The sequence below is a fragment of the Bison bison genome, unplaced genomic scaffold (genome assembly GCF_000754665.1).
Source record: "Bison bison bison isolate TAMUID 2011002044 unplaced genomic scaffold, Bison_UMD1.0 scf7180017864136, whole genome shotgun sequence".
In the NCBI taxonomy this organism is placed as follows: Eukaryota; Metazoa; Chordata; class Mammalia; order Artiodactyla; family Bovidae; genus Bison; species Bison bison.
Window position 1 is genome coordinate 3,025,357 of NW_011494708.1, and position 15,012 is coordinate 3,040,368.

At 37.0% G+C, this 15,012-nt stretch overlaps 1 protein-coding gene across 1 annotated transcript in view; it reads left to right on the forward strand.

Annotated features, from left to right (window-relative positions):
• ZCCHC4 (zinc finger, CCHC domain containing 4) overlaps window positions 1–15,012 on the forward strand; it is a 50,724-nt gene that overhangs the window by 23,256 nt on the left and 12,456 nt on the right. Inside the window, exons 6-8 of the mRNA XM_010839921.1 lie at window positions 2,841–2,913; window positions 8,475–8,625; window positions 10,187–10,287. Coding sequence (XP_010838223.1) covers window positions 2,841–2,913; window positions 8,475–8,625; window positions 10,187–10,287 — 325 coding nt within the window. The remainder of the gene's footprint in view (window positions 1–2,840; window positions 2,914–8,474; window positions 8,626–10,186; window positions 10,288–15,012) is intronic.

Below are 15,012 nucleotides of genomic sequence, written 5' to 3' on the forward strand. Positions count from 1 at the left end.
TGGAGGGAATGCAAACTAGTACAGCCACTATGGAGAACAGTGTGGAGATTCCTTAAAAAACTGGAAATAGAACTGCCTTATGATCCAGCAATCCCACTGCTGGGCATACACACTGAGGAAACCAGAAGGGAAAGAGACACGTGTACCCCAATGTTCATCGCAGCACTGTTTATAATAGCCAGGACATGGAAGCAACCTAGATGTCCATCAGCAGATGAATGGATAAGAAAGCTGTGGTACATATACACAATGGAGTATTACTCAGCCATTAAAAAGAATACATTTGAATCAGTTCTAATGAGGTGGATGAAACTGGAGCCTATTATACAGAGTGAAGTAAGCCAGAAGGAAAAACATCAATACAGTATACTAATGCATATATATGGAATTTAGAAAGATGGTAACAATAACCCGGTGTATGAGACAGTAAAAGAGACACTGATGTATAGAACAGTCTTATGGACTCTGTGGGAGAGGGAGAGGGTGGGAAGATTGGGAGAATGACATTGAAACACGTAAAATATCATGTAAGAAATGAGATGCCAGTCCAGGTTCGATGCACGATACTGAATGCTTGGGGCTAGTGCACTGGGACGACCCAGAGGGATGGTATGGGGAGGGAGGAGGGAGGAGGGTCTAGGATGGGGAACACATGTATACCTGTGGCAGATTCATTTTGATATTTGGCAAAACTAATACAATTATATAAAGTTTAAAAAGAAAAGAAAAAAAAAAAAAAGGTAGCCTTCTCCAAACAGACATGAGAGCCTGTGGAAGGCCTGCATGCAGCCACCTGTATGCCAGGGATTGACTTTTTCACTCACTGTAATTTCCTTATGATCCATCCAAGTTGTTTGAATTTTTATTACTGAGTTATGCTTCATTTATTATTTTGTTTCTTATTATTGCCAAGTGATGCTCTATTGTAAAGAGATATCAGTTTATTCACCCATTAAAGGATATTTTGGTTCTTCCAAAAAAAAAAAAAGGGATTGTATTTTTCCCTTGCTCACACAAGGAAGAACACCTCAATGATGGTTGATCTATAGCTATACTAGTCTTAATATATATGTAAATTAAATAATTGATATGGATATATTATCAGCTATTTGGGATTTGGTTAAAGAGGAAGACATTTGTTAAATAATGGTAATTGACATTGTCCCACAGTTTTTGGAGTATTCCTTAGGTTACAGTGTATAGTTTAAATATTTTCCGTTATTTAAGCCTTCTGTTTATTTCTTCAGTTTAAATTTATGTCAGCAGATATACTAACAGTATCTTAAATGATACTGAGGGATATTGTATTGAGAATGGTGAACAGATGTTCTTCTGTCTGCACAGAATAAGAGGAAATGGGTTTAGATTACAGGAGGAGAAATTTTGGTTGGACATAAACCTAATTCCTTAATATTAGAGACATTGAGACATAAATCTTTATAGCTGGTATTTATTAAAATAATGATACCTGAAATCTCAGTATGTGCTTTATAGCTGGCATTGTATTAAACACTTTACATAATTATCTTATGTATTCTTACCTAGTCCTATGGGGTAGAAATCATTTTCCCATTTTGCAGATGAAGAAACTGGGGCTCAGATAGGTAAAATAAATTACTAAAGTTATACAGCTAGTAACTGAGAGACTTAAGAGTTTGAAACCATGCCCCTGACTCTCGAGCTGTACTCTTAGTCACGGTGTAATAGAAAGAGGATAAACTAGGCTTGTCCATTGTATTAAATACTCAACATGGTTGGTGATTATGCAGATGGTATTAAATAACTATCAGTAGAAGTAGACGCAAAGAAGTTCCTCTATCATGATTTGGTAAAGAAGTTGTATAAGTAAATATGTGTCCATGATTTTTTCAGTCTTTCCACTAGCTTATGTGTTCTGTAGAAGGATGGTGTGGTCCTGTGTGAATCGTTTTTGACAAAACTATGAAAGTTCAGAATCCTATTGAGATGAAAGAGGTTTCTATATTACACAAAGAAAACCCTCAGAAGTCAGCAAGAAAGACATTAAGACCCATAGACATAAATGGGGAAAACAGAGATAGGCAGTACAAATAAAATTAAGGAAGAAAGAAATTTCAGTTTTGTAAGAAATCAAGTAAATGCAAGTTTAAGCCATAAATGTGATATGAATTTTGCCTAGTAAATTAGTAGAAATTATAATGTGTTAATACCCAAAGCTGGTGTTCCCATTCATTAGTGATTGCATTTTCAAGTACTATGTTAGAAGAATAAAATGATTCAATCAGTAAATAAATATCCTCTTTCCTGGCACTAATTCAGTAAATATGAAATGCACATAAATTCTTTTTCTTATGTATTAAGAAGCATATTTTATTAAGCTAATGTACAGTAGACAAAAAAAACTGTATTAAATACCTTTTTTGTTAGCCACAGAAGAAAATAACAGCTATTGAGCAGAAATGTTGATTCAGTATTTTCCTTAAAGTTATTAGCTTTTAATATTAGAGACATATTTTAACTGCCAAACCAACTCAAGCTTAAAATGCGTAATAATCTATCAGGAACATAATTATTTATTTATAATCTTCTGGTCCATAGGAATATGTGTGTTTTTTGTATATGAGTTTTCTGTAGTTTTCCCACTGACTTGTTAAAACTTGGGACCATAATCTAAGTTTGTTATTCATCCACTATTGTTAGCTTCTTGAGGTTTGGGGAAAGTATTCTTTATTTCAGAAACCTGAAGGATGATGAAATTGATTTTATTTAAGGTGTGATTTCATAATTTTAAAATTTAGTTTACTATATTTACTATATGTCTGTGACCAGACAAGTAACTACAGTAATAAATTATTTTACAGGTATTCACAGTTTTATATGGAAGATAGTTTTTGCCATTATAATATGTTTAACCATCACTTCTTTGATGGAAAGGTAAGAGTTATGACCATTATCTCTTTCTTCTTTTCTTGTATTTCCTTCATTATTTTTCTACAGTCTCTCAAGAGCAAATGGTGACTGTTCCTCTATTTATTGATATTTACTTTTGTTTGTTCACTGAGTGTTATCGAGCATCTAGGGGTGATCATGTTATTCACCTTTCATGCATTTCACTGCTTCTTGGGTAAAGACCTACTTTCTCAGCAAGACCCATGTAGCTTTGTGTGATTTGACCCTTCCGCCCTCCAGCCTGTCTTCTTTCCGTTCCTGCTTTGCTGTTTGTATTCAGGGCATATGACATTCGTCTCGGGCTGGCCTTTCCATCACAGGGGCTTTTGCCGTGCTGTTCCCTCTTCCTTCCACTCCCTCTTTGCCCTGTTAATTTCACCTCATCCTTCAGAACCCTGTTCCAAGTTCCTTTCTCCAGCTTCTCCTACCCTCAGACAAGGTCAGGTTCTCCTTTGTAGATTTACGATCCTGTAATTAAATAATTCTGTGGTTAGTTGTTTGATGTCTTCCTCTCTGATAAATTTCATGTCCTAGTTAAGGGGATTTATGGTTTTATTAAACTAATCCTTAAAAAATAGACAGTGTCAAGAAGAGTTAACCCCAATATATGAACTCTAGGTGATAATGATGTGTCAGTTTAGGTTCATCACTTTTAACAGATGTCCCACTCTGGTGGGGGATATTGGACTAGGGGAGGGGTAGGAGCAGGGGGTATGTAGGATATCTTTGAACCTTCCTCTCAGTTTCACTGTAAACTTAAAACTGCTCTTAAAAATTAGCCTTAAAAAAAGGAGAGTGGCTTAAAAAAAAACCTTCTTTCAGTATGATGTTAATAATGTCCTTGTGAATAAACAACATAGCAAGAACTGATATTTCTAATCTTGTTTTGAACTCTTTGTTAGTCCCATTACAAAATAAAATCTGTAACCAACAAGTAATCATACCTGACAGAAGGCTGGCCTAAAATATTTTAAATTATCAACACTACCTGAAGCATATCCACACATGTGCTGTGCTGTGCTGTGCTTAGTTGCTCAGTCGTGTCGCACTCTTTGTGACCCCATGGACTGCAGCTCTCCAGGCTCCTCAGTCCATGGGGGTTCTCCAGGCAAGAATACTGGAATGGCTTGTCATGCCCTTCTGCAGAGGATCTTCCCAATCCAGGGATCAAACCCAGGTCTCCCACATTGTAGGCAGATTCTTTACTGTCTGAGCCACCAGGGAAGCCCAAGAATACTGGCTGGAGTGGGTAGCCTATCCCTTCTCTAGGGGATCTTCCCAACCCAGGATTGAACCGGACGTCTCCTGCCATTGCAGGTGTATTCTTTATTAGCTGAGCAATAAGAGAAGCCCATGTCCATACATATATGCATATATATTTATATTTTTTAAATGGTGAACTATGCTTAAGTATATATTGTGCTTTAAGATATTAACTGACAGACTGAAAATCAAGAAGACCAAAAGACCTATGCATTTAGGAAATGAAAGTAGATTCTAAATTGTTGGTTGGGATTGAAAAGTGAGTCTCCTGATTTAGTAGGTATAGCCAATGAAGTACTCCTTCCATCAGAATCAATTTAGCATTGGGATACACATTCTTCAGCAGTGAAAGCTATGAAAACCAAGTATTGAAGTAAATAGCAGTTACAATTAGATGTATTTCACTGTTTCCTGAAGGGCTTATGTGGTTGATAATCAGCAGAATTTGAGGACTGATTAGATGAGCTTTAAGGAGAACAAGAAATTGAAAAATCACTTGACAGTAGATGAAGAGGGGCTTTTCACCTCAGACAGTGACAGTAAGAAAAGGAGAGGAAAGAAGTGGATTCTGAAGACATTTCACTGATGGAAACCAGCAGACTTGATGTAATTACTATGTGTACACATGGCAATTATACCTCATTTGGAAAAAAAAGATGACTTGGTGATACCTGTGTTGGGGAAGAGATCAAAGATACCATGGGGCCATGACCTGGGTTCATCTTTCACTCTTCAAAATGCAGAGTGGGAAGTTTGTAAGTGACATTTGGAAATGTTGAGTTTGTGGGGCTGGCAGAACATTGACATGCAAGTGTCCAGGGTGGCCTCTTGGAATTGTGGGGCCTTGAGCTCGGGGGTGCTGTCAGTGTTAGTGACACAGATGAGGGAGTAACTGAGCTTCTGTTACTGCTTGATGGTAGTGGTCAGGTATTCATTTGTTCTTAATACTAGACCATGACTTTGCTTTTTATTTTGAACCATAAAGACGAGTAAAATTATATTTAAATATCTAACAGTTGGCCAGCAATTTTGTATATTTCAAGAAAGTAACACATAATTAGCATTTCTCTAGGAAATTCTGTGTAAGTTTTATTGAGAGTTTATAGAATTACATTGCAAGTTTCTAGAATAACCGTTGGAATAAGCTGTAAAGACTGAGCTCCATGTTTTCTTTCCTAAAAGAAAACAGTCATCCAACTCAGGCTCTCCTTTCTCTGTGTTTTAGGAGCAGCCTCTAAATAGCACTGCGGTTGTAGAGAATGATCTGTAGAAAACTATTGTTTAATGATTTTATTGTCTGCCCCTTTTCTACCTACTGGGAGTCAAGGTTTTCAGTAGAGATTACCATGTAATAATCACTAAAGTATTTAAGTGTCTACCAGGTGCCTGTCTGTGAAGTCATATAAGCCTTTGAGGCACCAAATACCTTTGAGGATCTAAGCCTCTGCCACTGCACAGCTCTCCACAGTTGACTGGATTAAAAAGCAGAAGTTTACTGTACAAGATTTTTTTCATAACAATATAGTCTCTCGAAAAATAAAAAATGTCATACACCTTAATGGTTAAGTTGGTTAAAGTGTATACAGAGGGTGCCTATTTAAAATGCCAGCCATAAGTCGCCAGTCCAGGTTCGATGCACGATACTGGATGCTTGGGGCTGGTACACTGGGTCAACCCAGAGGGATGGTACAGGGAGGGAGGAGGGTGGAGGGTTCAGGATGGGGAACACATGTATACCTGTGGCGGATTCATGTTGATATATGGCAAAACCAATACAATATTGTAAAGTTAAAAAATTAAAAAGAAAAAATAAATGCCAGCCACTGAGATGAAGAAAAGAGTTAAGTTATTGTCAGCTATGGTGGCATATGCAAGCATCTTATTTCCCGCCCTGTTTCCTAAGGTGATCAACCTTAGGACCTTCAGCCACTCAGAACAGTACACCCCACCATTGATTCTTACCTGGAAAGATACTCTTTAATGTTTTCTAAAAATTTGGTTAAGTGTTCAGGCTTTGTTTACTTTTTTTTTCCTACTTAAAACTCTTAGGGATTTGAAGGTTTTTCAATAACATCATCTGTAATTTTAGTCCTTGATCATGTAGGCAGGTTAAGGAAATGCCAGGCAGCACTTGAAAAATGATTAACCTTCTTGACACCATCCTTTGCTGTAGGACTTCCAGGAGGAAGTTAATACTTTCTTAGAGAAAAGAGATTAGGGTGTTGTGATTTTTCCTTTCTTCAATTGGGTCTTCTAAGTTGATTTAATAGTAGAACAAAAGTACATATAGGTTTATTAAAGTTTAAATGCCATTAAACTTTAAAATCTACTGTTTTGTATACTAAAAGTGTTGATTTGGTTTTATAGATGAGTACTTGAAAGCTACTACAAAGTCAGTAGACTGGAGCTAGTATTATAGGTCTGTCTCTTGTTGATCTTTCCAGAAGCAAAAAAGGGATAAATATACTGGACAGTTTTTAATGTTAACTTTGCAGTTACTGGTTCAGTTCAGTTTAGTCACTCATTCGTGTCTGACTCTTTGCAACTCCAAGGACTGCAGCACACCAGACCTCCCTGTCCATCACTGGAGTCTACTCAAACTCATGTCCATTGCATCAGTGATGCCATTCAATCATCTCATCTTCTGTCGTCCCCTTCTCCTCCTGCCTTCAATCTTTCTCAGTATCAGGGTCCCTTCAGATGAGTCAGTTCTCCGCATCAGGTGGCCAAAGTATTGGAGCGGCAGCTTCAGCATCAGTCCTTCCAGTGAATATTCAGGACTGATTTCCTTTAAAGTGGACTGCTTAATCTCCTTGTTGTCCAAGGGACTCTCAAGAGTCTTCTCCAACACCACAGTTCAAAAGCATCAATTCTTTGGCTCTCAGCTTTTCTTTATAGTACAACTCTTATATCCATACATGACTACTGGAAAAACCATAGCCTTGACTAGATGGACCTTTGTTGGCAAAGTAATATCTCTGCTTTTTAAAATGCTGTCTAGGTTGGTCATAACTTTTCTTCCAAGGAGTAAGCGTCTTTTAATTTCATGGCTGCAGTCACCATCTGCAGTGATTTTGGAGCCCCCCCCAAAATGAAGTCTGTCGCTGTTTCCATTGTTTGCCCATCTATTTGCCGTGAAGTGATGGGACCAGATGCCATGATCTTAGTTTTCTGAGTGTTGAGCTTTAAGCCAACTTTTTCACTCTCCTCTTTCACTTTCATCAAGAGGCTCTTTAGTTCTCCTTCACTTTCTACCATAAGGGTGGTGTCATCTGCATATCTGAGGTTATTGATATTTCTCCCGGCAATCTTGATTCCAGCTTGTGCTTCATCCAGCCCAGCATTTCTCATGATATACTCTGCATATAAGTTAAATAAGCAAGGTGACAATATACAGCCTTGACGTACTCCTTTCCTCATTTGGGACCAGTCTGTTGTTCCATGTCCAGTTCTAACTGTTGCTTCCTGATCTGCATGCAGATTTCTCAGGAGGCAGGTCAGGTGGTCTGGTATTCCCATCTCTTGAAGAATTTTCCAGTTTGTTTTGATCCACACAGTCAAAGGCTTTGGCATAGTCAATAAAGCAGAAGTAGATGTTTTTGTGAAACTCTCTTGCTTTTTTGATGATCCAGTGGATGTTGGCAATTACTAAAAACACTTTAGTTAGTTTGTTGGGAAAATATGTTAGTAACACAGTTTCATGGCCTGGATAAGCTTTGTTATTTGTGAACTTGCATTTATTTACTTTTCATTTTTCAAATATGCCTGCCATTTACCTGGCACTCAAAAATACATGCGTGTTTAACTGGTGATTTGGGGCTCATTAAATTGAAATTATGGTGGTGAACAAACCAGATAGGAAAAATATGTCTTATTCATCTTTGTGTCTCCAGTGTTTAGTACAGTCCCTGTTTGTTGTTTGTTGTACAGTTTCTGTTTGTTGAATTGAATTTAGCATTTTAGATAGTCTTCATGGATAGTGAGTTTCTCTCTTTTAGGTTACTAAGTTTAGTTTTTTAATATAACTATTTGAAATGTGTAGTCCTCTGATAGTGATGGTATTTGAATTTGCAATTTTATAAACCCACTTATCAAGGAACCTGAAGATAAAATCTTACGAGGCCAAATGAGAGAGGCTTCAGGATGTCACTGAGGGACTCTGGGGTGATAGGGTGGGTGAAGTTCAGGATGAAGAGAGAGACTGAGCCAGTGCATTCTCCTTGAAGTAGGGCGAAGTACCTGACTCTAGTCCTGATTTAGAAATGAGTTTCTGTTTGTTCCAGGCTGCCCTTGAAGTGTGCAAGACATTTTTACAGGAAGATAAAGGTGAAGGAGTCATCATGGTGACAGATCCTCCATTTGGTGGCTTGGTTGAACCTCTGGCTGTTACATTCAAGAAGTTAATTGCTATGTGGAAAGAAGGTCACAGCCAAGGTGTGTGATTTATTATTTACTGCAAAATAAACATGTATATGCGTCTACTTCCTATCACATATTAGCAGACCTTAGTGAATCAGAGCACTGAAAAAATACACATGCCTTGAGTTCTCTTCTTTGTTGAAAAATAGGCTTATTTGATGATGACTTCATCATGATACACTTAGTTTTATTCTAATTATGTGTTTGAAAAATGGCTCATAAGTAAAATGTTTGATTTTGGTGGGCATAAGGAGGCATTATCCGTGAACATTTAACAGAATATCAGTGAACTCTTGTCACTTATTTACTATTTACTAAATGGGCACTATGTTCCAGATACTGTTTAGGTACTGGAAATGGAGTGGTAAATGGACACTCACCTCTGCCCTCATGGACCTTATATTTCATCTTCCAGAAGCCTTACCCACAACTCCAGAAGGGCACCTAGCCTCTGGGCCAAAGCTCTGAACTATGCACAGATTTGTTGGGGAAGGCTGGCCATCAAGTAGCCTAGCAGTCACGCATGGACACCTGACTCTAGAAATGGTTTAATGACTGGGGGATATTCAGCTTAAAGTGGCTTAGGACTTCAAAGTGTTTTATATAATTGCCTAATTAGTCAGTTCAATCATTTTTCAGTTTCCAGCCTGCAAATTGATATATATAAGAGTGTCAGGAATTAAGTGATCAAGCCTCTCCATTAATTGTGCTATATAAATAGTGTGCTTTGGGGATAGGATGCAAATGAAATCTGAAAAGTGACTCATAGTGCTAAGTATCCTACTTATTTTTGGTTCTGAGGTCTACTTTTCAGAGTGGACAAGTCATTGTTGTTGGGGAAGCAGTAAAGAACCCTGTGGGCTTGAATTTGGTTCTACTGCTTATTAGCTGCATAAATTTGAACAAAGTGCTTAAATTTTGCAGCTTCGGTTTCCCCATCTATGATATGAGATTACTATATTAATATCTGACGCCAGGTGTTGGTAAAGAGATAACATGTAAAAAAGTTCCTAGCATTGTGCTCAGCCTGTATGAGGTGTTCTGTAAATAATAGCTATGTCCACTGTCTCTCATAAAAATTAATTTTGATGGAATTGTTCATAAGAATCTCCCATGATTCAGAAAAGATGTATCCACCCTGAAAGCTGGCATAGTGAGTTATGGCAGAGATAAGGATTCAAATCTAAGGCCTTCTGCCTTCTGGTCTAGGAATCCTTCCACTGTGTCACAACCACCTTTGTGCTTCATAGTGAAACTCATTTTTTATTTCTCACTTTTTAGGTAATATCTTTGCCTTTACCTAGACCACAGTGATATGCATATAAAGTTAACTTTTATATACATACCCCGTGTAGCTGTGGTTAAATAGACGAGAATGTTTCCATTGATTTTGGGGAAAAGTCAAGTTGTAAATGGTACTCCAGTAAATAGTCTCTCCTTTTGTATGATTTAAATGTATTGAAGGATTACAGTTTCTCCCAATACCATATTTTTTTCAGTAACAACTCTCTTCTTTATGTTTTCTCTGATATCAGTTTTTTCTTTTCTGTTTTTTTTTTTTTTTGTGATCCATTAGATAACAGTCAGAAAGAACTACCCATATTCTGGATTTTCCCCTATTTTTTTGAATCCCGAATTTGTCAGTTTTTCCCAAGCTTCTGCATGTTGGATTACCAGGTATAGTAAATATTCTGTTTTCTGGCATGGTTGGGAAGTAGATATTCTGCTTAAATAAATATTCTGGTAGGACTATCCATCAGTTTTAGTAAATGCAAACACTATAAGCTATATGAGACACTAAAACTCTATCGTATGTAACTTAGTGCAGTGGTTCCTGGTGTCTGTAATCTCTAGGGTGCCTATTAAAAATATAGATTTTTAGGTACCAAAATAAGCCTACTAAATCAAAATCAGAGGGTAAAGCTGTAAGAAAAAATATTTTACCAAGCTTCCCAGGTAATTCTGAACTCAGCCAGGTTTTAAACTAAATGATCTAATGTTTCACATCACCAGGAGAGTGGGCAGCACCCCAGGATCATCATTATGAACATGGGATTTCTCCATTCAGAGGTGGTAGAGAAGTAAATCACTTTTTCTGGTGGGTGGAATGCCTTGTACACTTTACTTTGTTGTCCAGAGGATGCCAGGAGCTCCAAGGAGGGGTTTGCCCAAAGTCGTGTTGAAACAACTAGTGTTTCAGAGAAGTGAAGATGCTGAGGTGTGAGTGTGCTGATTCAGGGCACTGACCAGACCTTCTCCGTCACGTCCCTGCCGTTCAGCTCATCTGCTTTAGTGTCCACTCTCCTGGATTCATTTCCTTGAGTTCTGAGTTTAACCCTGTTGTTGCCATCACAGTGTGTGGTCAGCAAGTGGGCACTGTTTCTTCTTCTGTAATGACATTTTTCTGTTTGAGTTTTCTGAGCAGTTGACTAGTCTCTGATCAAGGTTTTTCAGCCCCCAAACTGTAAAAGTCTTCACTAGTCATTCCAAGCCAGCAGTTGATTCTTTTCTTTTATTAATTGAAGCATAGTTCATTTACCATACTGTGTTACTTTCAGGTGTACAGCCTAGTGATTGTATTATATTATATAATTTATTATATAATATACATTATATTATATGCAGATTATATTATATTATATGCTATTACAAGATAATCAGAGAAGGCAATGGCACCCCAGTCCAGTACACTTGCCTGGAAAATCCCATGGATGGAGGAGCCTGGTGGGCTGCAGTCCATGGGATCGCTAGGAGTCGGACACAACTGAGCGACTTCACTTTCTCTTTTCACTTTCATGCATTGGAGGAGGAAATGGCAACCCACTCCAGTATTCTTGCCTGGAGAATCCCAGGGATGGGGGAGCCTGGTGGGCTGCCATCTCTGGGGTCACACAAAGTCGGACACGACTGAAGTGACTTAGCATAGCATAGCATAGCATTACAAGATAGTAGGTATAATTCCTGTAGCACTTGGCTCTAATCTTTGTACGTCCTGAAGATGTATACTATTATGAAAATTATTTAGAAATAATGTGAGAAACAGTGTTACTAAAAATGAGGGCACAGATCCTACCTGTAATTCTACTCCAAACAGCAAATATATTGTTGAAGTAGAGTTGACCCTTGAATAACCAGGGGGTTAGGGGTACAGTTGGAAATCAGTGTATAACTTATAATTAGCCCTCTGTATTTGAACTTTCTCCATATCTGTGGTTCCGCATCTGTGGATTCAGCCAAATTTGTTTTGATAGTATTTACTATTGAAAAAGATCCATGAATAAGTAGACCCACACAGTTCAAACTTGTGTTGTTCAGGGGTCAACTGTATTCACTTCTAGTCTTCTCAGAAAATAGTTTTACATATTTGTAATCATAGCAGATGAATATGAATTCTGTTTCCTTCATGGTGCCTTATATAAATGTATGTTTTAAAATGTAGCTATATAATCTTATGCTTTATTATTTCATTAGCAGACTGTATTGTTATTCTCTCTTTTTTCAGACTTAAGAGGTTGCTTCCACCTTTAAACATCTTTTATTCATAGAATTTTTTAATATTATACATAACTCCCTTAAAATAAATTTCTAAAACTGAAATAGAGTTACAAAAGTTACATTGTCAAGTTTAATGGACATTTTCATGGCTGTTGAACCACATTAACAGATTCCTTTCCAAAACTGTGTAGCACAAGTCATTTTAACCTTGATTTCTTGAGCTCTGCTTTAGGCAAAATCTGTATCATAATTCTTCTCAAAGCTGGTTTACTTTCCTTTTTAGGGCATCCAGTTTTCTGTTGCTTATCTGAAGGATGCTTCTACTGTAATATGGACACTTGCAATGCAGAGATAGCTGACATATCCTAGAGATGTTAACTGAGCAAGCCATTTCTGGCTTCCAGGTACACCTGCTGCCTTTGACAGTGAATAATCATACAGTATAATGTTTGGCACATAGTAGGTGCCCTATACACATTGAGTGAGTAATTGAATGAAAAAGAGAATGAACTCTGGAGTTGAAAAGGAACTAGGTTTTAATCCTAGTTCTGGCACTTAATAACTAGGCCTACACATTTTATCTAACTCTCTGAAACTTATTTTGTTAAATGAGCATGGTAACAATATATCTGGCTCATAAGGTTTTAAGAATTACTTGAGATAATATCTTAAAAAGCTTAGCCTTGTCCCTGACCCACAGCAAACGTAGAATAAAGGTCATTGCTATCAGCATTGTTGAAACCATCTTGATACTGTCATCATTCAGATGGTCCCAGAGTCAGGGTAAAACTTTTCTTCAGGTCTCGTTTGTACAGCATCTGAGACATTAAAATTGTGAAACACATCATTCCTCAGAAAACTTTCATCCACATTTTGTTGTTGTTCAGTCACTAGGTCATATCTGACTTTTTGCAACCCCATAGATTGCAGCGTGCCAGGCTTCCGTGTCCTTTGCTATCTCCTCGAGTTTGCTCAAACTTATTTCCATTTTTTCACTGTGGGCAAGAGTTTGAAATGGTGAGGAGGCAGAAGAAGGCAGATCCAGGATAAGGCAGATGCCAGCAATTAATGTGGATTAACCAGTTATTGTTTGTTTAGACAGGCTGTGTTACTACCAAAGAACTGTTACAAATGTTGGAGTTTTAGTTTTGAGAACTAGTTCCAAGGTCCAAGTTTACTGAAAGTAGTTATATAACTCAGTGCATTGGGGGAAAAGGTTCTAATTAGATCATGTATATCAGACAGGGTGAAAGCAGTGTTTTCAATTAGAGAGAAAGCCAACTTTTGAGAAGAATTAGAATAAAACTATAAAACAAAACAAATCTTCATTTTTTTGTGATTCCTACTAAAGATAAGAACTACTGCCCCATTACATGCTCACTGGGAGAAGATTTTGCCAGATCTCCTGGGGCGAATGTAAACCTCGTTTATTGTACTTCACCTTTGATGGTTTTTCTGGTTTTTGTTTTTGTTTTGAGACTTTCTCTAGACTTATTATTATCCTTTCCAAACCTTTTGCATTCTTTCTTTTTTTTCTATTGTTACTTTAGCTTCATTTTGTGGTAATTTTTTCCCTTTTATATTAAACTGCCTTCATCAATTGAAAAATTTTCAAGTTTCCTCTACTCCTTCACAGATCTTTTCCCATAGACCTTGATTAGGCTTTCTTTCTGACTTGGTCTGAGATAATTATATGCCCCCAAACCACAATACAGTAAAAAAAAAAAAAACACACACACACACACACAAAATCTCTTTTTTCAGAAATACTTTTTAGGTTAGAGGAAGGCAGAAATGCTGCAAATCTTCATAAAATATAAATCATGTAGAATCTTCAGTGATAAAGTACTTGATGAATACAGAATAAATAGTTATCTAAGACCTAGAAAGGAAGGATTTGGTAATGAAAAGAAATTCTGATTTAGAGTCAGAAGTTTGAGTCCTAGCACTGCCTTTTAGAAGCTATTTAATCTTGAGGGAAGTTACTTTATCTTTCCAGGTCTCTGTTTCCTTACCTGTAAAATAAAATAATTGAACCAGAAAAGGGATGGTAGATAAGTTTTACTTTTAGACGTAAGCCTGATGAATTGTCAGTGACTTCCTGGAGAATTTGTTGAGAATACCATACTCAGTGGCAGAAAGTAGTGAGATTGATTAGTCATGTCTGCCACAGGGTCAGGGTCAGAGAGTGGTAGATTCAGGTCCTGTATTTACCATATCTGAGCTGGATCATCTCACTTCCCTTCCACCTGGAACATGCTATGATCTCTTGTTTCTACTTAGTCTGGGACATTTATCTGGATTGTTAAAAGTAGAGATCTTTGCTTTTCTGGTTTTTTTTTAAAGCTATCTAAAAAAAATCATCCCATTAGAAAACAGTTTTTCGAGGCTGATTTCATGTTAAGAAATGAAGACACTTTGACAGGAATTTCTGAGAAATGATTGTAAATTATAAGGTGACAAGAAATTCTCAAAACTCAATATATAGTAAACATAAAACATTTAATGGATTTGAAGTGATGAATAACACACAAACATGTCTGTGTATGTCTCTGTATATATCTATATGTATCTATACGTATGATATTTAAAATAAGAGGTTACATGGAATAAGGTTTTTAACCTTTTAGAAGTTCTTTAATCTTGAGGGAAGTCACTTTATCTTTCCAGGTCTCTGTTTCCTTACCTGTAAAATAAAATAATTGAACCAAAAAAAGGATGGCAGATAAGTTTTACTTTTAAACTTAAGCCTGATGAATATATTACATATGTAATATATGTGTAAAAAACCGTATTGCTATGGCAGAAGTTGAGTGATGGAGCTGAAGAGTTCACTTGGGATCTTTTGAATATAATGAAATTAAACAACATACTTTAGGGAGTTCTGAAAATACAAGTATGTACTGT